Source organism: Anguilla anguilla, chromosome 10, assembly GCF_013347855.1.
Source record: "Anguilla anguilla isolate fAngAng1 chromosome 10, fAngAng1.pri, whole genome shotgun sequence".
NCBI lineage: Eukaryota > Metazoa > Chordata > Actinopteri > Anguilliformes > Anguillidae > Anguilla > Anguilla anguilla.
The window spans coordinates 47,233,410-47,254,778 of NC_049210.1; the positions used below are offsets into that span (position 1 = coordinate 47,233,410).

Below are 21,369 nucleotides of genomic sequence, written 5' to 3' on the forward strand. Positions count from 1 at the left end.
CATTGTTTCTTAACACGGTGAATTTTGTGTATTTCACCTTTGTTCTTGTTTTCGGGGTTTTTGCTCTCTTGTTCAGTGCCCTGTGACGTGTGGGGGAGGAGTCAGGTCTCGGACGGTCACCTGCGTTACCGCCCCCAAAGTCAGGTGCAACATCACCAGCAAGCCCCGCTCCAAGTCCCTGTGTGCTCTGCAGAGCTGCCCTTCCAGCACCAGGAAGAAGGTGTGGAGGGTCGTCCCCAAGGCAACGACCCTGGCCCCCAAAACCCAGCCCTGGGGGCCTTATCAATCCTCCTCAACCGTGGCACCATCACCCACCGCCCCTGCCACCTTGCCCACCACTACCAACAACCCTGCCACGTCCCCCACTACTAACCCTGCCACCTCCCCCACCACCACCACCAACAACCCTGTCACATCCCCCACTACTAACCCTGCCACCTTGCCCACCACTACCACCAACAACCCTGCCACATCCCCCACTACTAACCCTGCCACCTTGCCCACCACCACCAACAACCCTGACACCTCCCCCACCCCCACCACCACCAACCCTGACACTTACCCAACCGCCTCCACCAACCCTGACACCTCCCCCACCACCAACCCTGCCACCTACCCAACCACCTCCACCAACCTTGGCACCTCCCCCATCACTAACCCTGCCTCCACCCCTACTGCCAGCACCCCCACCCGCTCTCTGTCCCCATCCCCGCCTCCTGACATCATTGACCCTGAGGACTATGAGTTTAATTTCATTGTGGTGAAGGAACCCAACGCCGTGGACGAGGGGGGGGTCACCCCGATTCCCAGTCCCGCCGGCTGGGAATCCGGAGAAACGGGTGTCACGGAGGAGGAAGAAGGGAGCACGCCCAATTTCCTGCTGTCGGAACCAGAGACCGTATACACCCCTGGGTGCGACCAAGCCACTGCTGCCACTGAGGACGAGGTGGAGATCGGTGCTACGACTCGGGCCTCTCGGACGGTGACCACACCCAAAACGGGAGCTACCTCTACGGTGACCTTTACGACCTCATCGCCCCACACCAGCACCCCCCGTACGCTGAGGGCGATGGGACAGTACCCACGGACTGCCCCGAAACCCCCACCCTTTATCAAGCCTGACACTAAGTGGAGGCCGAGGACCGCGGGTGGGCCCGGGGGGGGCGGGCCCGGGGGGGGCGGGCCCAGGGGTACCCAGCGCTCTCGCCCTGGCACGCCGGAGAGGGGCAGCACCCCCGAGGTCATTCACCCAACCGTGAGGGTCCTAAAAACTGGGCTGAGGAGCACCACCGTGCCCCCTAGGAAGAGCAGTGCCAGCCCACTGCCCAAGGGGCACCATCCCCGGGTGGGTGCCGCGGTCAACTACAGAAGCGACTACGAGACCGCCAAGCCGAACGCCAAACCCATCGCCAAGCCCACTGCCAAACCCATCGCCAGGCCCACCGCCAAACCCATCGCCAAGGCCACCCCCAAACCCATCGCCAAGGCCACCACCAAACCCATCGCCAAGGCCACCACCAAACCCATCGCCAAGGCCACCACCAAACCCATCGCCAAGGCCACCACCAAACCCATCGCCAAGTCCACCACCAAACCCATCGCCAAGTCCACCACCAAACCCATCGCCAAGGCCACCACCAAACCCATCGCCAAGGCCACCACCAAACCCATCGCCAAGTCCACCACCAAACCCATCGCCAAGTCCACCGCCAAACCCACCTCCAAGGCCACTGCCAAACCCACCGCCAGGCCCACCCCCAAGCCTACCGCCATGGCAGACGTCTCCTGGGTGGTTGGGAACTGGAGTGAGGTAGGGGCAGAAACCATCCTCTGGATTTTAAGTCTGTCTGGTCTTTAAGTGTGAACTCTTCCGGTGAGATCCGGCTGTGTGTGATTTAAAACCGATGGATTCCCAGCATCCTCTCTGTCCTGCTCCAGTGCTCCACCACCTGCGGGCTGGGTGCCGTGTGGAGAACGGTGACCTGCAGCTCCGGACGGGACAGCGACTGTGCCAGCCTCAACATGCCCGAACCGGCCCGGAGGTGCCAGCTGCGTCCCTGTGCCACCTGGCACAGCGGGAACTGGAGTAAGGTGAGCGGAGGACCAGAGAGAGGGATGGTCAGAGAGAGGAGAGAGGGAGAGAGAGGAAACAGAATGGAGAGCAAGAGGGAAAGTGGGTAGTGGTCAGGGCTGAAGTGCAGGAACACTAAAAATAGCTGTAAAAATGGAATGTGTGGTATGGCGATCAGTATCGCCCTCGTGAAATCATTTCAGTATGCAGAGTTACTGAGCCTCATTTGGGGCGTATTTCTGAAGCTCCTGACCTCCACGACCAGTTTCACAGTGTTCCTAAAGATGGGAACATTGTTCCTGGTTGTTCCTGGCTCTCCGCAGTGTCCAGAAGGCTGTCTGGGCGGGACCAGGCATAGGGACGTGCAGTGCATCGACAACCAGAGCAAGCGGCAGCTGCGGCCCTTCCACTGCCAGGCTCTGGCCTACAAGCCCCAGAATTCCCTGCCCTGTGCCCCCCTGCCCTGCCTGGACTGGCACACCTCACCCTGGGGCCAGGTACAGCGAGCGTCCCATGTTCCAGCACTCTTTCAGTCTCCTAACCCTATCCCCAGTCCTACAGCAGTGACAAACCCTACCATCCTGTAGGTTTTCACTCCAGCCCTAACAAAGCACACCTCATTCAACAGCTAGAGCAGGGCTTTTTCAGTCTGAACGGATTTAAAATGTATTTCTGTTTCAGTACATTTCATTTTATTTATTTAAATACCAAGTCTAAATACAAATCTGTTACATAACAGATTAGCCAATGTAGAATTGAACAAAAAAAATACAGCAAGCACATGTTCTTATTTTATATGGCCACATTTCAGTGCAACAATGAGCTTTCCTCTTACATTTGAGAAGACATTTCTTATCTTTATAATGCATTAAAATTCTAGTCTGGCAGCTGCTGGCATTTCCCCAGTTCGAGCAGCACCTCCATAGCAAGCTCTGCGATTTTCACCAGCTGTTACGTGTTCTGTATTCACAGCCTCACAGAGAGAGGAGGGAGATAAATGACCTGTTTATTCAGTGCAGATTCAGTGCAGAATGTGCACTGTGAGGACACTGACTGCAGATGCCTGGCGATCTTCAGTATAATTTGGGGGGCCTACTGTCTGGCAATCTTCAGTATAATTTGGGAGGCCTACTTTCTGCCGATCTTCAGTGTAATTTGGGGGGCCTACTGTCTGGCGATCTTCAGTATAATTTGGGGAGGGCCTACTGTCTGCCGATCTTCAGTGTAATGTGGGGAGGGCCTACTGTCTGCCGATCTTCAGTGTAAATTTGGGGGGGTCTACTGTCAGGTAATCTTCAGTGTAATGTGGGGGGCCTAATGTCTGGTGATCTTCAGTATAATGTGGGGGGACTACTGTCTGGCGATCTTCAGTGTAATGTGGGGGGTCTAATGTCTGGTGATCTTCAGTATAATTTGGGGGGGCCTACTGTCTGGCGATCTTCAGTGTAATGTGGGGGGCCTAATGTCTGGTGATCTTCAGCATAATTTGGGGGGGCCTACTGTCTGGCAAACTTCAGTGTAATTTGGGGGGCCTAATGGGTTTGCGTTCTCTTCCGTCAGTGCTCCAAGAGCTGTGGGGAGGGCCTGAAAGAACGCCTGGTCTACTGTCCCGAGTACAACCGCTGCCACCCGGCCCAGAGGCCCAACAGCACAGAGGCCTGCAGCCAGCGCCGCTGCAGCCAGTGGGTGACGGAGGACTGGGAGGAGGTGAGATGAGCGGAGGAATCGGGGCGTGAGTGTAAACGAGCTGCTTTACACGCTCAGGCCGCATTAGTACGGAGAGGGAAGACGCAGAGCGCATATCGTCTGAGACGTTTGCCTGTTCAGTGTCCTTCCCATTGCACTCTGGCGTGCACTAACTGTCAGTCTGGCCTTTCTGATCGATGTATTGATCGGGTCTGCATGAGTTCTGCTCACTCTCCCACTCCGGTGTGCTTATGCATAAACCATAAACCTAGCAGTGATACGCTGATAACACAAACGTCTCACTGACAAACTGAAGGACAGTAACTGTCTGGAACTTCCTGAAAATCACATCAGTATCGATTGTCTGCTGCAACTTCTTATCAAATGAAAGCCCTTAAACTGCAGGAAACGAGGGTCATTGTCTTCAGATTTGTGTATTGTGATGACAGGCTGCTTCTCCTTCCAGAAAGCACCCGTTAAGTTTGATAAACATTCAATTTTAAGCCAATTTTCCACTACAACACATGCTCACCATTACTGATGGTATCTTTGCATGCTTCACAATCTCCCTTCAAGATAAACCCTTCAGCTGATGATTCATCTGGGAACTTCTGGAGATTATATAAATTGTGGCTGAGCCTGTAGTCAGCTATTTATAAAATAAACAAAATGGGTACCAGTAGTAATCCACCTTTATGGCTGACTGTAGTTTTGCGGATAGTTCTGTGTGTCTTCCATTCATTTAGAGCTGTTTACATGTATTTAACTGAACTGAAATCACTGTTTTCACTCTGGATAATCACAAGAATGGTTTTATTGAAGTTTTTTTCAATATAAGTATGAATACATTGCTTAAGATTGAAGGTGAAAAAGTAACATGCACACATAGGCAATTCTTTTTGGGATAGATCACATTACTGAATTCTCTTATTAAAATTTATTTACTGAAAAAAGCACGCTACTTTTATTTTGAAACTTTATTCCATGGCCAGTTTAAGTGCGGATTCTGCAGAGAAACACAAACACATTCAGCTGGTTCTCACCAGGACTTGTCGTGACAGCTGGAATGGAGACTGAGCATGCTGCAACAGAACAGTCATCACCTCCTCCTCTCAGAGCAGATTCAGTGCTCGTAAGAGGAGGGTCAGACTCCCTGCAGCAGAGAGTGAGACAGAGGCGGTGTGTGCTGTGTAGTTAAGCTGTGACACATATATATCATGATCATATATCATCTTCATGCACATTCTTGATAGTTTAGAGTGCAGAAGGCAGATGATTTAAATCTCTCTTTCACCTGCATTTATACAAATCCCAGCTCAGGCTCAGCTGAACGTTCTAATGCTGATGTCACAATCACTGCTGGTTATTGCAAACAATGGGGTTCTAGAACACTGACTTGGAATTCTGAAAAAAGAACATTCCAAAAGAACCTAGCGGTGCTAATGTGTATTTGTTGTGCTGTGTTTCCAGTGCACAGCGAGCTGTGGGGGAGGGGTGCAGCACCGGGTGGTCCGGTGCGTGGGCCAATCCGGCGAGCCGCAGCTCGGGGACAGCGGCAGCCAGTGTGAGAAGAGAACGAGGCCCGACAGCTTCCGCAAGTGCAACCTGAGGGAGTGCAGGAGGAGACCAGGTAGGGCAGTCTACCCGCCATTATATCTAGTAATTATTATTATTATTATAGTAATTATTATATTACTGCATGGGCCGTTTATTCCTGCCTGTTCCCCCCTGTAGTCCCGTGGTGCAGTAAGGACAGCATGTCCACGCGCTTCTGCGAGAAGCTGAAGCTCCTAGGCCGCTGCGATCTCAGCTCCATCCGCAAGCAGTGCTGCATCACCTGCGCGGGGTAACCATGGCGACCACGCCCCGCCCATGCCCCGCCCAAGCCCCGCCCACACCCCTCCTCCGATGGACTTAAGGCAACAGCTCACACCCCAGACAGGGTCTCACAAACCCCCTTTCATCCACACGCACCCCCAGCTTGCAGGCTTTCATCCGCCTGCTGTGGTACGAAGCAGGAGCTCCACTCCATTTCGGCACGACCCCACCGAGGGGTGGGACGGTCTGTTTGAGGAACGGCGGTTTTGTGCGTGGGACTGTACGTTCTCTTATGGTGCTTTTTTCTGTACAGTCTGTTCTCAGTGTTTCAGCAAACCGGACCCAGACAGGACAGACCCTGTGTCTGTGATTCAGGACAGACCCTCTGCTCTGTGATTCAGGACAGACCCTCTGTCTGTGATTCAGAACAGACCCTCTGTCTGTGACTCTGAGGCATTCCCACAGAGCGCTGGGTACTCTGGCCACCCAAAGCATCTCTTATGACATCACTGTTTCACGCTGGTGCTATGGCAACGTCCACTCAGTCGTGAGTTTTTTTTTTGGAATGATTGTAATAGCAGTGACTGTGTATTTTACTACAGGGTCCGTTTCAGTAAAACAATCTTTGTTTAGGACATGGGAAAATTTTTACAAATTTTTACAGCTTTTACAAATAAGGTGGGGAAAGATGATGATATATGCATGATATATTTTCTGGTTCACGCAGAGTTCCATCAGTACACAATGCTATATGAAGTGCGTACTGGAAACCGTTTCTGTGGAGACCAGGTCTCAGCGCACAGCCATGTCCCTGAGCACTACGTTTGGCAAAAACAATAATCACCATCCTCATCCCTGAAGATGAATACTGTGGTAAAATACATTATTCATTTCAGAGCTCACTTGCGTATTATTCCTAGTATTCTCTCTCAGAACTTTGTTAAAAGGCTGCTTTGAAAACAGATCCAAAACGCCGTTAAGGACATTTAACCCGATTGCACATTTAAATGAGGAGCAGAACAGAACCCGTAACTAAGAGACATTTCCTTATTTATTAAATCATTACAGCAGAAAACCAGTTTCATTTTGAGTGTGCTTCCCTCAGTGTGTGATACCCATGGGCTACAGAAGCTATTCAGAGCCGTTGTTGGACATAACATGTGACCTTCAGAAAGAAAAGAAAAATCAAGCGATGATAATCAAACCAGATAATTACACCTGTACTCTACGCCCAGGGAACTAATTCCACTTTTGGGAAAATGAAAAGGATTAAAGGTTTGCTTAAAGTGGGTACCTCTCCATTATTGAACAATGACCCAATTATAGTGTATAGAGCCACAAGGCATAATTATCTCTTTGGTTCAAGACTATTTGGCTGACCCTTTAGCTGAGTGAATAGTTTGGCTGAATATAAGCCTGTGGAAAGTGTCAGAAAGCACATGTGCATGAATACAACCTACTGTGTGTCTTTTATCTGTATCATGAACCGATCAACAGAATCTAAGTTTGTAACAGACCCAAACTACCAAGTTCCAATGGCAGTATGAAAACCCAAAAATATCTATAATATTATTAATTTCTTGAACTGTATTGTTCAAGAATACACAGCGTCAGACTGTAGGCCATAACAAGGACAGGTACCTTTTCTGGCATTTCTCCTCCTTTGTAATTATTTTATATAAATATGTAAAAATTAAATATATATGAATCGAGGGTTTTTGGTCCTCGTAATAATAAATAGCTTCATAATGGCCGGTGTGTATATATAACTGCAAATTCTGGCAGTTTTTTAGTGGAGGTTATAACTACCACATTGTTAATTTATCCAGTCATAAAATACTCATTTTTTAACAAGATCATGGAATGTTGAATGCACAGTTTCAGCATGTGAATTCTATTAGTATTTCTTTAGATATTTTTAGATAAGTTCTTATTTTGCCTATAATATATAATTCCAGGTTTCCTGGTGATCAGGTTTAATGTTATTTTCATAAATGTATTGTCATAAAACCATAAATCTGACTGTCAATTGAGAGAAAATGAACAAATTCTTGAATCCTGTGAAAAATTTGAACTGCAGGTGTGTTGTTATATCAGTCCAAAACAAGGAAAAAATATTTGATTTGGCCCTTTTCCATGTCTTTCTGAAAACATTGTAACCGTAAAATGTTTTTGTTCTTTTACCAACAACTGGAAACTTTATTTGCATCATTTTTAAGAAGCTGGCTTTACCTTTAGCCACGCAAGTGAAGGATTGATCTCAAAACAATGATTGTCTCCTGTGAGATTTAATTGTAGGGAAGTTACATGTAATTTTGTTCACACCGATGTGTGCTGTACATAATGAAACAAATATTCCACTAATTGTTCCATTAATTTGACACGAGAAAAAAAAAGATCCTTTGGGTGGGTAGAACACTTAACACTGGGGCTTTAAGTTCATCTCAGTCTAGTGCAGTTTCCCTCTTCAAGCCCACCGAAAGGCAGTAGATTAAAAAAAAAAGATGTTATGATGACGCAATGTTGTTTGTCTAATGTGTATCTAAGACACACTCATGAGGAAATGTGTGGCCAAGGCTCATGGTGGAAATGTGTGAGACAGTATGAGCTTATGATACCAGCTGTATAAGATACAGTATGAGCTGCCTTATGATAGCAGCTGTATAAGATACAGTATGAGCTGCCTTATGATAGCAGCTGTATAAGATACCCAAATATCAGTATAACATGCAAACCGTAGCAGCTGAAAGAACATTTCATTGGTCAGCTGAGCAATATAATAGATTTTCACTCCTGCTACTGCGGGACACTGTATGTTTTTTTGGTGCTTCAGAAAGGTTTGAGCGGATTCGCGTCCCTGTGAACACTGCGATAGTTTGCTCAGTAAAGGCAGAAAGAGCTCATTGAGACGAGCAGCTAATTCAGTCGTATATTTGGTGCTTGTTATTTGTGGGTCTGCTCCACTCCTGAATAAGACCTTGAAAATTTATTTAGATTGCTCTTCATTGCACATGTGACAGAAGCCTACTGAATCTACACTGGGTACCTAACAAACTAGCTACGAGGAAGAAATGCAATGGGGATTTAGCACATTTAGCAGCTGTAAAATAAAGATAGTGATCGCTTACCAGGGCTGGGATGCAGATATCCAGCACACCAGAATCTGTGATGTCATTACCCACAGTTCCAAAGTATAATCTGCCTAAACATTAAAAAAAAAAAAAAACAGGCATTTGTTTTTACAATTCATAACTCTGCTGATTCATAAAGGTTTTAAAAAGATATAAGTGCACCTTTTTCTACTGAATCAAAATTCCAAATTGTACCGTCTACGATTTCATTTTCCTTCGCCAATATTTGGAATGCAGTGATTGTGAACTGACGTTTCAGATGCCCCTTTATTTTTTTGTTTGTTTTGTTTTCTCTGTCCGATGGTGCTGTTGTATCCTTTGGGGGCTGTACGTTCACATGCATTTAAAAGCGCATGAGGTGTTGCAGGTCATCACTCTCCAGTCTTGACGATGGGTCTCGATGCTCGAGGAACGCTTCGCAGCTGATATGTACTGTCCGTGTCTTCACTAATAAATGCTATGCCAGTATCCTTCTGTGTTGCTGTGTTTTTCCTGAAATGATGATGTCGCGTTCCTATTGAAATCTGGCTCCCTGGAGTAACATTAGTTCATACATTTTGACTTTATGCAAATGAAAACTTAAACTCCTGGCTTGAACCGTAGGCTATATTCAGAAGGGAGGGTGAGTGTTGCTCTTGGGAAAGTAAGCCCGTTTAGGCTGGTGGAATTATATCAAGAATGTGCTGGTTATGTTGTCCGTTGGGAAAATGTTTCATACATCCCCAAATGTATTGCCAATGTATTTACAGTTGTGCACTGTGGCAATAATTAATTTGTGATTTCCCAAACCATTTTTTTTTAATTCTGATGACACAATGTTAGAATTGTGTGTTGTACAAAAGGTCCACAAACTGCATGGTTTTCAAGTACATACGTGTCGTGAAATCAAGGTGAAATTTGAGGAAAAGGAGGCAAGGTGTGCCGTGTGAAGCGGCCGAGTCTTCAGACTGCAGTGGAAGATCTCCTAACCTTCATGGTAAGTTCATTCCACCGCCACTGGGGGCAGTACAGGCAGGCATCATGGGGAACCAGAATCAGGAGCTGACGTGTGGTGCTTTGCATGCCCATGCTTGATGGAGTCCTGCAGGTTGATTCTCACTTAAATTTTCCCTTTTATGTATTGTGTAAAAACATCACTGAGTGATACCCAAACCTGCAGTGATGTGGGTTTGCAGAAGACCAGTAGACTTTGAAGATTATAAACGGAAATAAATATATAGGCTACAGAAATAAATGAATCATGAAATAAATACATACAGAAATGAATGAAGAAATAAAAGAAATGAAATAAATGTAGAAATACCCCATTTATGTCAGATTTTATTATTTTTTATTTTTATTTCATGGCATTTTGGTCCACCATATGTTACCTCTGCGGTTCCAGGATGCGGTTTAAAGTATCGTGTCTCGATTCTTTCAGCAGTTTAACAATGGATCTGGAGCACAGGTCATAACGAGTCACACCCCACCAAAGACGCGAAAGCTGAAACCCAATGAGCACCTAATCTCCTGGTGTTGAACTTGAACGTTTAGCACAATCTATTTAAAACTACAAGAAAGATGGAAGGCGCCATATCTATGCCCAGTCCAAAGAACAAATCTTCTGGAGTTGAGTATTTTTTTTTTCGTGGTATTTTGACAAATATTGTTCCTTCCGAACTCGCCTCAAGATGGCGCTGTTTACAATGTTGACGGACATTTCAGTGTTTTGTTTGAACTTTGAGCTAGTATTCTGACAGTAGAAAGATAGTAGGTACTGAAGGTAGGTCAGTTCCTGAAATGCGATTGAGCGTAGATCAAGACAGCCACGAACATTTCAAAGTTGAACAATGAGGAATATTTTTTGAGGAACCCTTTTCAGGTTGGTTGCATTCGATTTCAAACTAGAGTAATGTCAGCCAGTTAGCCTGTTTGCTAACTAGGGTATTGTTTTTGGATTGAGCCGAAATGTCTTGCATGAAAGTTTGTGCGGTGGGAGTAGGTGTCCAAACTACTGTATGGATATGTTAGACGCTTTTATGGTTGCATAACAGCGGTTATGGTGATTACCATTGTTCTGTTATTTTGATTAAAACTCATAACGTATATATCGTGGATATGTAGGTTGACGCGCTCGTTAAATTGTCACACAATCTGGCGCGGCCATACACTGAACCTATGAGTGCCCGGTTACAGTAGTTGATCCTGAGTTGTGCTTCGTGGACTTTAAAGTTGTGTTGCAATCCTAGGCTGATAAACGTAGTCAGGCACATGCAAAACACTTCTCTGTTTGCTTCTTCGCAGTTTTACAATTTAGATGTTTTTTTTGTTTTGTTTTTTTTTAGATAAAACGGACAAATGCTGAAAGGTGCGTTTTCTCACATTTAAAATCCCGAGGGAGGGGAAGACAGCGATAGTTTGCAACATTGTTGCAAGTTAACACATGCAGCAATGTTGCAATGGAGCAAGCTAAGGCAGCCTTTTTACGGAAGTGACCTCAGATGTCACGGTGGATTACTGAGTTTTAGATTTCACCCAAAAAAAAAAATTAAATTAAGAAAAAAAAAAAAAAGAAGCATTTTTTATTTTTACCTCAACAATTTAGCAGCTGAACCTCCTGGCCAGAAGATAGAGTGTTTGGTCTCCTTAGTGGGAGGTGGTCTCTTTCTGCCAATATTTTAATACATTACGTATGTTACAGGCATTTATCAGACACTCCAGAGAGAAGCAGATTACATTGCATCCATTTAGCTGGATATATACTGAAGCAATCCAGGTTAAGTACCTTTGCTCAAGGGTACAGCGGCAGTGTCCTACTCACATCAGACTGTGGCCTTTAGGTTACAAGACCAGTTCCTTACCCATTACACTGCATTGCAGCCCTGATGTGCTATGCTCTGCCTCACTAATGAGTTCTCTTGTTAGCTGAGCGGGACTAACGAAGGATTCGAGCGATGGAGGACGGCTGGGATGTGGCCTTCGCGGTTCTCAGGATGTGGTTCTCCGCCGTGGTGGCGCTGATAATGTTTCCTGCCATGTTTGGGGTCTCCCTGGGGATCACCGAGGTCTACATGAAGGTCCTGGTGAAGACTCTGGAGGTAACGCCGTCCTTCGGGCCAGCCTCAGTATAACAGCCATTGTAAAGGCTCGGACGCCTAACGTGCGTCGACTCTGTGGGGGTAACCCCTGAATCCCTAACTGTAGTCTCTTACCCTAACCCTGTGTGCTAACGTGCTAACCCTCCGTCCGCCTGCGGTCTGTCATCCTGATCCTCGGTCTCACGTGCGGTCCTGGGAGTTTCTCAGCCCTGCCCTGCTTACGCATTCAGTCAAATTAAAACGTCTGAGGGGTAAAAATGCTTCAGTGTCATTTCCAGGCAGGCTAATTAACGGCCGCCGTAGGCATGGAGGTGCTATTCACTCGGGGGTTTGCTTATCTGCTCCCGGGGGGTTGGGGTGGGGGGGTTGCAGCCGTTAATTAAGAGTGAGTCGGGCTTCTGATGTTAAGCGGTGGCTGTGTGCGCGCTCTCAGCTGGCGATGTGTGCGCTTACCGTCCGTCAGCCACGCGCGGAGCGTGTCCGGTGGTGTGTGGGAGCTCACCTCGAATAACCCGCGCTTTCTCCTTCCTGCAGTGGGCCACCCTGCGGATCCAGAGGGGGAGAGGCGAACAGCAGCGCCTCAAAGCCTCCCCGTCGAACGGTGAGTGCGTCGCTGCGCAGCGCCAGCGTGACTCACTCGCGCTGGCAGAATTTGCGCATGATTTGTGTTCTTGTCAAACAGGAACTTTCCGTCTGCTGCATTTAAATTTAACGGTGCAATAACAGTGTCGGGCTGCATTGTAAATCAAACTGGAGTCTGATAAGGATCTGATGATTGATAAGGTTGTACTCTTGTCTTTTTGGGTTGGGGTCTCTTCGATGTCCTGGATGAGATGGGGGGGGGGGGGGGGGGGTTGTGAAATGGTTCTGACTGCAGACACTGACGCTAAACATTTCCCGATATTATCAGATGCCTTTATCTCTGCTTTCTGTTACAGTCTGATTACAGAATCGCACTGCTGTATATGTGCACTAATTGGCCCTCGTTGTGTGCGTGTCTGTATACTGTATGTTGAAACTGTTGGCCCGTCCCGATTCCCAGCCTTTGGCCGTGTCTCAGTGGGGACCGTTCTGGGTTTGTTGTGCCAGTTTATGAGCGGGCACTCGGGCCTGATCTCCGGGTCGAATTTCAAAACCGCGGGCGGAGAGTCTCCCCACTGGCCCGTCCGGTGGACTTCAGACCCCGCGCGGTCGCACGCGCTCAGAGACGGTTTCGGGGACACGAGCGTGACTGTCTGAGCGTGTCGGTCAAGGTCGTTCGACAGACCGCCTCGCGCGGGCACCGGCTGCTGAGGCAGACCGGGCAGATTGTGCCAGTCGGCACCAAAGGTGTTGCAAGAATCCGCGTTTCGCAACTCACTTCTTGTAGCTGCGCCCAAGATTTGTAGATTGCGGAAATTTCTTTCCGCTACTTAATGCGTCAGGAGCTGCAGAGCCAACAGGTCAGCGACAAACCTTTACAGCTGAACCTTCGAGATCCAAATGCAACACTGGCTCAAATCCCTCAGGTGCACTGGAAATACAGTCACAGATTCTTAACAAACATTTCTCTGTCATATTTCGTTCTTTAAAATGATGCTTTATCGCTTTCACTGTCAATGGAAGAAGATTGTGTGACATTATCAGTTAGACCTCTGATGAAATCGTAGCCAGTCGGTACAAGTTCATAGATAATGGCTTTTGACCTACATTGAGTGCTGTAATGTCTTCCAGATATCTCTGGTTACTCATTGTTATACGTGCCCAAACCAAGTGTACAGTGTCATGGCTTCCTACTTTTATCGGACATTGAAATCAGTTCAAAGTGATTGTGTCAACTGGGATGACTTTGAACGGATTTCAAAGTCTTCTATTATTGTTGTTATTATTAGTATTATTATTGTTATTATTATTATTTTACCCTCACACCAAGAAACAGAGAAAAAGTACCAAAAATTATGAAAACATTCCAATTAAAATAGAGGAAATGCTTTGAATTATGATCATATTATGAACCTTTTTTCCCTTTTTGTGCGCTTTGTTGTATTTATTTATTTATTTTGCTTCATGAAGCACTGCGAACAAACAGAAGAAAGATTAACGCTAACCTAAAGAAACAGAAACCAACGAAATGGGCTGAACCCAAGGAATTGAACAAAAATTATCAAAATAATTTTAACATTTTCTCAGAATTAGTTCCTCCCCACCACATAATATCCTTCTATCGGTTAGACCAGTTTCAGTTCCTGCATTACTGTGTGCGGCCTTTTAATTCTTCCACATAGTCCTAAGCATAGATTAGCTCAGTATTTTTATAGAGCTTCCTAAGATTGACCAGCACTTAACACTTTCTGTGGAAGTCCTTTAATATCCCACTTCGTGGGCTGTCATTCTTGCCGGACTGAAGCGATATTTAACATTCCCTTTAAACCGACTCATCACGTTTCCCACTTCTCCCAAATCCCCCGTGTCCCCCGTATTCCCCAGGGATCATCCAGCGGGGGGACGGGTCCATGGAGCAGGAGATCGGGGACCTCCGGCGGTGCCGTCCCAAACCCCCGGTGGGCGGGGACTTCACCCTGAGCGACGTCTTCTACTTCAACAGGAAGGGCATCGAGAGCATCGTGGAGGACCAGGTGACCCAGCGCTTCAGCTCCGAGGAGCTGGTCTCCTGGAACCTGCTCACGCGCACCAACAACGACTTCCAGTACATCAGCCTCCGCCTCACCATCCTCTGGGGCCTGGGCGTGGCCATCCGCTACTGCCTGCTGGCCCCGCTCAGGTGCGCCCCGCCCGTCTGCCACGTACCTGCCCAAAAACACACACGCTGTCTCCATCTCGCCGTGTGTACCCAGCAGCCTACTGCGCCCACGTCTGTGTGTGTTTCCTCCCAGCTGAGTTTCAGTGTTTGTGCTTATGGGCGGGGTCTGCGTCTCGCTGCTGTGTCGTCTGGTCTTTATAGCTGAATAGTGTGTTAACAAAACCTGGAGTTTTGTCTGAGAAGTCTCTTCTTTCCTCCACTCTCTCTCTGTTCCAGGATCACCCTGGCGGCCATTGGTCTGAGCTGGCTGGTGATCGGAACGTCTGTGGTCGGGCTGTTGCCCAGCAGCAGGTAATTAATCATCGATGGTTTGGCTCCAGCGCCTCCCCGGCGCGTAGTTCATGAGTCATTCGACGGCTCGTCTCCCGACTGTTTTACACCGTGTTTCTTTGATCAGAATTGCAAATAAATTCGGACTGGCAGCCGAACCTCGAGAGCGGGGTAAACGGCAGCAGGCTGTTCAGATTTATTGCGCAGCTCCCGTGGTAATGCTGCGAAGCGCCATTTCACTCCTGCACAGTCTTTATGTTGTCAGTGAAGATTAAAAGCTGTCGTGATGAGAAAGCATTCCGCACAGCTAATATAATCTACATCAGGGCACACTAATGTGTGAACGTCTTAGGAACAGTCAGGGGCGGTTGATGTTTGTGCAGATTCATGTCATGCATGATGCGTGAAATAACTCATCAATCAAGTCAATTGTGCACGGAGAGGTGAGTTTGCCGGTACAGAATGTGGTCAGAAGCTCAGTGAGTGGCTGAATTAGCCGTGTGGTTACTAAGCGAAGGAGGGGCAGCCGTAGAGCATCATGGGTCAGGAAGTGGGCTTGTAATCTAATCAGGTAGGACACTGCCGCTCTACCCTTGAGCAAGGTACTTAACCTTCAATGCTTCCATATATATCCAGCTGTATAAATGGATGCAATGCAAATGCTATGTAAAAAAAGGTTGTGTAAGTCGCTCTGGATAAGAGCATCTGCTAAATGCCTGTAATGTAATGTAAAAATACCGCATGTCCTCGGTATTGATATCCTGCTGTCCTCAGCTCTGTGTATTTTTCTCCCTGAGGGCGAAGAACTGGCTGAGTGAGCTGGTCCACCTCATGTGCTACAGGATCTGTGCCAGGGGCCTGTCTGCCACAATCCACTACCACAACAAGTGAGGACCAATCAGAGCACAGCTGTGACCCGATCACTGTGGATTCCGATCATTATCACAGCTAGCATTGCTCTGTGGGATCCTGTGGGATCCTGTATGATGGAATGCACTGCTGTGTTTGTAATTGTGTTTGTATTGTGTTTATGTTTGTAATTGTGTTTGTGTTGTGTTTCTGTTTGTAATTGTGTTTATGTTGTGTTTCTGTTTGTAATTGTGTTTGTAATTGTGTTTATGTTTGTAATTGTGTTTCTGTTGTGCAGAGAAAACAGACCCAAAAAGGGAGGGATTTGTGTGGCCAATCACACGTCGCCGATTGATGTCGTAATTCTGGCCAATGATGGCTGCTATGCTATGGTTAGTGAGATTAGCTTTGTATCTTGGAACTTTATAAGTACAAGAATCTCTTTTTATCTTATTTGACAAAGATCTGAGTGAAACTCTGCTTGAAAATATACACGCCTGTGATCTAAAAGGGTTAATGCTCAATTTTCCACAATTCGTAGGTGGGTCAGGTGCATGGTGGCTTGATGGGGGTCATTCAGAGGTCAATGGTGAGATCTTGTCCTCATATTTGGTTTGAGAGATCAGAGATGAAAGATCGCCATCTTGTGACCCAGAGGTGAGATGGTAAATGAAAGCGTCTTCCTGCCGCATGTCAAACTCTGTTCTGAACTCTTACCTAATTTTACTTTTTGCGTATTTTCTGCAACACCGTAGTTATGCTCAGAATAGCAGATCAGTCTCTGGAATAGTTTTTACTGCACAGCTGGCCCCACGGTCTGTATCTGAGTTTGCGACTTTGGCATTAGCTGCAGTGTTCAACAGCAGTTTTAAGCAATTTATTATACGGTTCATATAAATGTACGGTAACTCCGGAGATGTGAAATATAAAACCTCTCCCTGCAGCGAGTGCCCCTTCCCAGCATGCCGTGTTCTGCCTCCCTGGCATGCAGTTCTGTGTAGGCAGGCACGATTCCTAGCCTTAGCCGCCCCCCCAGAAATACTCTGGAATTTCCGCAACAAATCACACAGCTCACAGAAGCTGAGGCAGCTGTATAATAAAGCAGGTGGAGGAGGTGACATTGGAAAGATCAGAGATCGTTGAGGCGCATTAACGCAGTGTTTACATATCGAACAGGCTAATAACACACGCTCATTCATTTATTTTGCTAGCCTGGTGCTAGGACCCAGGAACCTTAAGAATTCACCACTGAAAATGTGTTCACTGTCCACTTTTACTGTTTTTAGGTTGAAAGATCATGTGGCTGACAAGACCAAGCTTCCCATATTAATTTTCCCTGAAGGTGAGAGACACAGTTTGTTGTCATTTGTTCAACATGGTTGTGCTCATGGTTGTGGTTGTGGTTGTGCTTGTGGTTGTGTGCAATGCTGTGGGATTTTTTTATGTGAAATGACTGTGCCACTGTCACAGGGACCTGCATCAACAACACATCGGTCATGATGTTTAAAAAGGGCAGTTTTGAGATTGGAGGAACGATATATCCTGTGGCCATCAAGGTAATACTGTCCCTTGTCACTGTGGGAGACTGAGTGGGCCTGTCTCTCCTCCTCTTTCTGTCTTTCCACTGTTGGACCTTCAGTGTGTGTGTTGCCCAACATTCCAGAATTCTGGATTGCTGTCTCTCTCTCTCTCTCTCTCTCTCTCTCTCTCTCTCGCACACACATGCACCCACACATCAGCACATGTATGAGCTCCCTTTCTCACTACTTCTAACAGGATGTAAATATTTCCAGTTTAACACATGCTTGTGTTGAAGGAGGAGTGTTGTTCTGTGACCCTTTCTTTCACTGTGTCTGTCCCTCAGTACGACCCCCAGTTTGGCGATGCCTTCTGGAACAGTGCCAAGTACAGCATGGTGAGCTACCTGCTGAGGATGATGACCAGCTGGGCCATCGTCTGCAACGTGTGGTACCTGCCCCCCATGGAGCAGGAGGTATGAGCTCTCAACTGCCCCTTCTACCCTATACCTGCCCCTGCTGCCCTATACCTGCCCCTTCTCCCTTATACCTGCCCCTCCTACCTTCCCCACCTCTTTTTTTGCACATCTCTTTAAATTGCCTGAAATGGAATTCCAACCTCCTTATATGGTATTCTAGGGGTGTAGATTTATGCTAATCACAAGTGTGAACACGCTTTGCATTTGCGATTGTTTGGACTACAGGAAGGAGAGGATGCTGTCCAGTTTGCCAACCGGGTGAAATCTGCTATCGCACACCAGGGAGGGCTGGTGGACTTGTCATGGTAAGATATTCAGCTTTTTCTGTCTCTACTGCAACATCCTAACGTGAGTATTCATGTGAGAACGTGTGTTCAGTATACGCTGCAAATCTATGCTCGGTCTGCTGTTGTACACAATGAGTGAACGTTCTCAGTGTGTTAGTTTACCAACTCAGTTCACTGCTGTACAATACTATGTTCCTTAGTAACATCTGACCAATTCTATAATTTGTTGTAAATGTACGGCTTGTCAAACAATTTATGAACCGATCTGTTATACATAATGTGACAAACTGAATTTAAATTAGGTGAGGCAATTTTTCTCTGTGACGTTTCTCCTTCCTTATTCTGCCTCAGTGGGATCCTCTGGCTGGAACTTTAGTTTATTTAAGACTGCTGTTTTCCAGCTGTGGATCAAACCCATGCTGTGCATTATAATACTTGGGCAGAGCTGGAGATTGTTTTGCAGTTTCTAGCCACTAGGGGGTGCTGTTGCACACGCGGCTCCAGGCTGTCAATCACGGTCTGTGCCCAGATGTAGCGTTAATTACCGTGGAAACACCACCAGCAAATTAATGTCTGACTTTCTGGGATTTTTTTACAATGTTTGGGATATTTTAGGACCCATCACAAAATGAGCCAGATGTGACTGAAAACTTAACATAACTGTGATAATATATTTACGTTCAGGAGAATTAGCACTGACACTGGTTTAGGAAAAACACTTTAGCAAGTCAAGATGTGAAATAGCCTGGCTCTTTAGTACATTCGTCACTTTGTCAGCTTTAGACACGTCCTCAGCGTGGCGTAATTAGATTAATGCGTGTGTCTGTAACAAGCGTAACAAAATGGCCGCTGCGAACGGTGAAAGTGGGCCGCTAACGCTGTGGCGCTAACGGTGCGCCGCGCGGCCTTGCAGGGACGGGGGCCTGAAGAGAGGGAAGGTGAAGGAGACGTTGAAGGAGGAGCAGCAGAAAATGTACAGCAACATGGTTGTCGGGGACGACAGCAGTGACTGATCGCGGCGCGTGGCTAACGAGCTCCGGATTCCCCGTGTCAGAGAGCGCGGGGGGGGCGGGGAGGTCTCTGATCTGAACTGTGCTTCATGACCCGGACGCCTCAGCACAGCGGCCATTTTGTTTTTCTTTCTGTTGGACATATGGACATGAGAACGCTTTGTTTGACAACCAAGGGACAGGTTCGTTTTGTTTTGTTGTTATCATTGACTAACATTTAGGAGGTATTTTCAGGTTTCAAGGTATTTTCACCCATAATGAGTCACCCACTTAGAAATGCATATTAACAAAAAAAAAAAAAAAAAACTTGCTTAAGTGTGGAATTTGAATGTACTTCCAGCCACATTATTGAGGCTTATGTGTAATGACTCATCCATACTTACAGTGGTTTACTTTAAAGAGTGAATAGATGCCTGCAGAAAAATGCCTGCTGTTGCCATACAGTATATGTCACGTATCATGTTGCTCAATTTCAGAAAATTGAGTGTTTTTGAAGTATTTCACCAATATTTGGGCATGACGATGATAAAAAAGACAGAAGAATCCCCTTTACAGTATGCTCTTCCTGTACACATTCATTTGCCACTGAGGTATTGCAGTGTGTGTTTTTGTGTTCACGTAATCTCATCAGTATGGCAACCTGTTTCTTATCTCCACTTTTTCTGTATGTGGTGATGGGAATGTTAACAGGATATTGATATTGCAATTTTTTGTTTTGTTTTGTTGTGTATAAATTTAAAACGGTGGTTCCCCAGCCGAATCCAGGTTTCGAGCACACCTGATGCAACTCCTCAAGATTAGTTGCATCAGGTGTTCTTGAGGTGGAACACATCAAATACCTGGATTTGACTGAGGGTACCTGTGGAGAGGTCTGGGAATCACTGATTTAAAATAAATCCCTTGAATTAATTCACCCGTCTGGTGTTTGTCAACCACCCTGAGCTTTTAATGCCTTGCATTCAGAAGATCTGTGAATTGTGCCAAATTGGTCACCTGTTCTGCTAAAAGCCAGATGACTAAATTCTGTCAATTATATCTGGTCTTGTCTGGTACAAAGTTATACAATAATTCACAATAAAAATAAAGTATCCAAAGCACATTGAAGCGATCTTACTTCCTTTTTGAAAAACCGTATTATGACTACAAAAATATATACAGTATACAAAAATCATTTTGTGCTTAAGCCATGTAGTAATGTACAGAAGGTCTGTTAACCATGCCTTTGCATGTTCTGTGTATGCAGGATGCATAATTCATATCTCATGCATTTTTATGCCGGCGTCTGAATGCACTCTCGCTGAGTTCAGGTTCTCACTCCATTTTCTTTCATCAGTGACAGGAAAATTGCAGTCGGCTCTTGCAGTGGGTTTGTGTGAAATGGCTGGAAACGGTTTCTCAAGAACAAAGTGACGATCAAATGCCATTAACACCAAAGACTCCATTATGTTCATATGCAAATACAGTTTAATGGCTGTTCTATATATAGAACTTCAGTAGAATACTGTCTTACACAATACTTAATAGAAGACAATTACACAAAACCAGTGAAAGCATAATTTAAATACTGAATCAAACGATTTACACAAATATCTGATTTCCTTGAATATTCAGGTATTTAAGAAATGCTTCTTCTGTTGCACACACACACACACAGGCATCAGCTGGGGAGCTGTGGTATAACAGGCCACCACTGGTCCTCACAACTTTCATACTGCAAAGATAATCTGTGGCACTCTTTGTGTGATTGATGCACTGCAGGATATAGAGAGGCTGCCGGTGTATATGGCCAGGGTTATGTGAGGATGATTTTTTTATAGGATCGCACACATGGAAGATTTGTCAGAAGTGGGTCCGCTGCACTGGGTTCCAGCGGCATCGCCATCTTGGCTCTCCTGTTGTCGCTGTGCATCAGTTTCTCCATTTAGGGCTGTAACAGGTGCAGTAAAGAGACGCTAATATGCAATACAGTAGAGTTGTATGTCGGGTTTTCGACATACTTGTTCCTGGTTATGGTTATACACTTTGTTGTACGTCGCCCTGGATAAGAGGGTCTGCCAAATGCCTGTAATGTAATGTAATGTAATCCTGTTCCAGGCATTGGTTTATATTTTAATGCAGCAATGTTCAATAAAGCACAACTGGTAAAATATTATGGGGGGGAGGGGGTCACAGGTCATTGATCATGCAGTAGTTGTATTCTGTTTATTATTTTTGATAACACTACTAATGTTTTATTTGAGCAATACTGGCAGCATTAAGTATTATTAGAAATCCCGAAAAGCTATTTAAAGCCTGAACTCTGTTTGATTTGTGTAATTATGAAACTGAATTACTCATACCACATCCAGCTGACTATTTTCATGGTGGCCGGTCA

The 21,369-nt window shown here is 46.2% G+C and overlaps 2 protein-coding genes across 4 annotated transcripts in view; both read left to right on the forward strand.

Moving 5' to 3' along the window:
• The window catches only part of adamts12 (ADAM metallopeptidase with thrombospondin type 1 motif, 12), a 35,376-nt gene extending 26,202 nt beyond the window's left edge, over window positions 1-9,174 (forward strand). The window contains exons 19-25 of the mRNA XM_035435629.1: window positions 77-409; window positions 767-1,810; window positions 1,939-2,091; window positions 2,395-2,568; window positions 3,632-3,778; window positions 5,228-5,387; window positions 5,492-9,174. Coding sequence (XP_035291520.1) covers window positions 77-409; window positions 767-1,810; window positions 1,939-2,091; window positions 2,395-2,568; window positions 3,632-3,778; window positions 5,228-5,387; window positions 5,492-5,607 — 2,127 coding nt within the window. The 3' untranslated portion in view covers window positions 5,608-9,174. The remainder of the gene's footprint in view (window positions 1-76; window positions 410-766; window positions 1,811-1,938; window positions 2,092-2,394; window positions 2,569-3,631; window positions 3,779-5,227; window positions 5,388-5,491) is intronic.
• Window positions 9,175-10,410: 1,236 nt separating this feature from the next.
• Window positions 10,411-20,094, forward strand: agpat9l (1-acylglycerol-3-phosphate O-acyltransferase 9, like). Of its 3 annotated transcripts, XM_035379903.1 has the most exons (14): window positions 10,415-10,567; window positions 11,031-11,053; window positions 11,611-11,783; window positions 12,318-12,384; window positions 14,250-14,544; window positions 14,800-14,874; window positions 15,651-15,740; window positions 16,001-16,094; window positions 16,244-16,359; window positions 16,989-17,044; window positions 17,173-17,258; window positions 17,567-17,695; window positions 17,924-18,003; window positions 18,899-20,094. In XM_035379903.1, exons 3-14 carry the CDS (start codon window positions 11,640-11,642, stop codon window positions 18,996-18,998), a joined length of 1,332 nt encoding a protein of 443 aa, XP_035235794.1. In that variant the 5' UTR covers window positions 10,415-10,567; window positions 11,031-11,053; window positions 11,611-11,639; the 3' UTR covers window positions 18,999-20,094. The 3 variants fall into 3 exon arrangements, with proteins under 3 accessions (XP_035235793.1, XP_035235795.1, XP_035235794.1); XM_035379902.1 differs by lacking the exon at window positions 11,031-11,053 and having other exon boundaries at window positions 10,411-10,567; XM_035379904.1 differs by lacking the exons at window positions 11,031-11,053; window positions 18,899-20,094 and having other exon boundaries at window positions 10,411-10,567; window positions 17,924-18,007.
• The last annotated feature ends 1,275 nt before the right edge of the window (window positions 20,095-21,369 follow it).

Bases quoted from the DNA above. Each gene is read 5' to 3' on its own strand.
- agpat9l (XM_035379902.1), top strand. From the start codon at position 11,640: ATGGAGGACGGCTGGGATGTGGCCTTCGCGGTTCTCAGGATGTGGTTC. The intron at 11,784-12,317 runs GTAACGCCGTCC...TCCTTCCTGCAG, and splicing joins TCCTGGTGAAGACTCTGGAG to TGGGCCACCCTGCGGATCCA. The intron at 17,259-17,566 runs GTAATACTGTCC...TCTGTCCCTCAG, and splicing joins TATATCCTGTGGCCATCAAG to TACGACCCCCAGTTTGGCGA.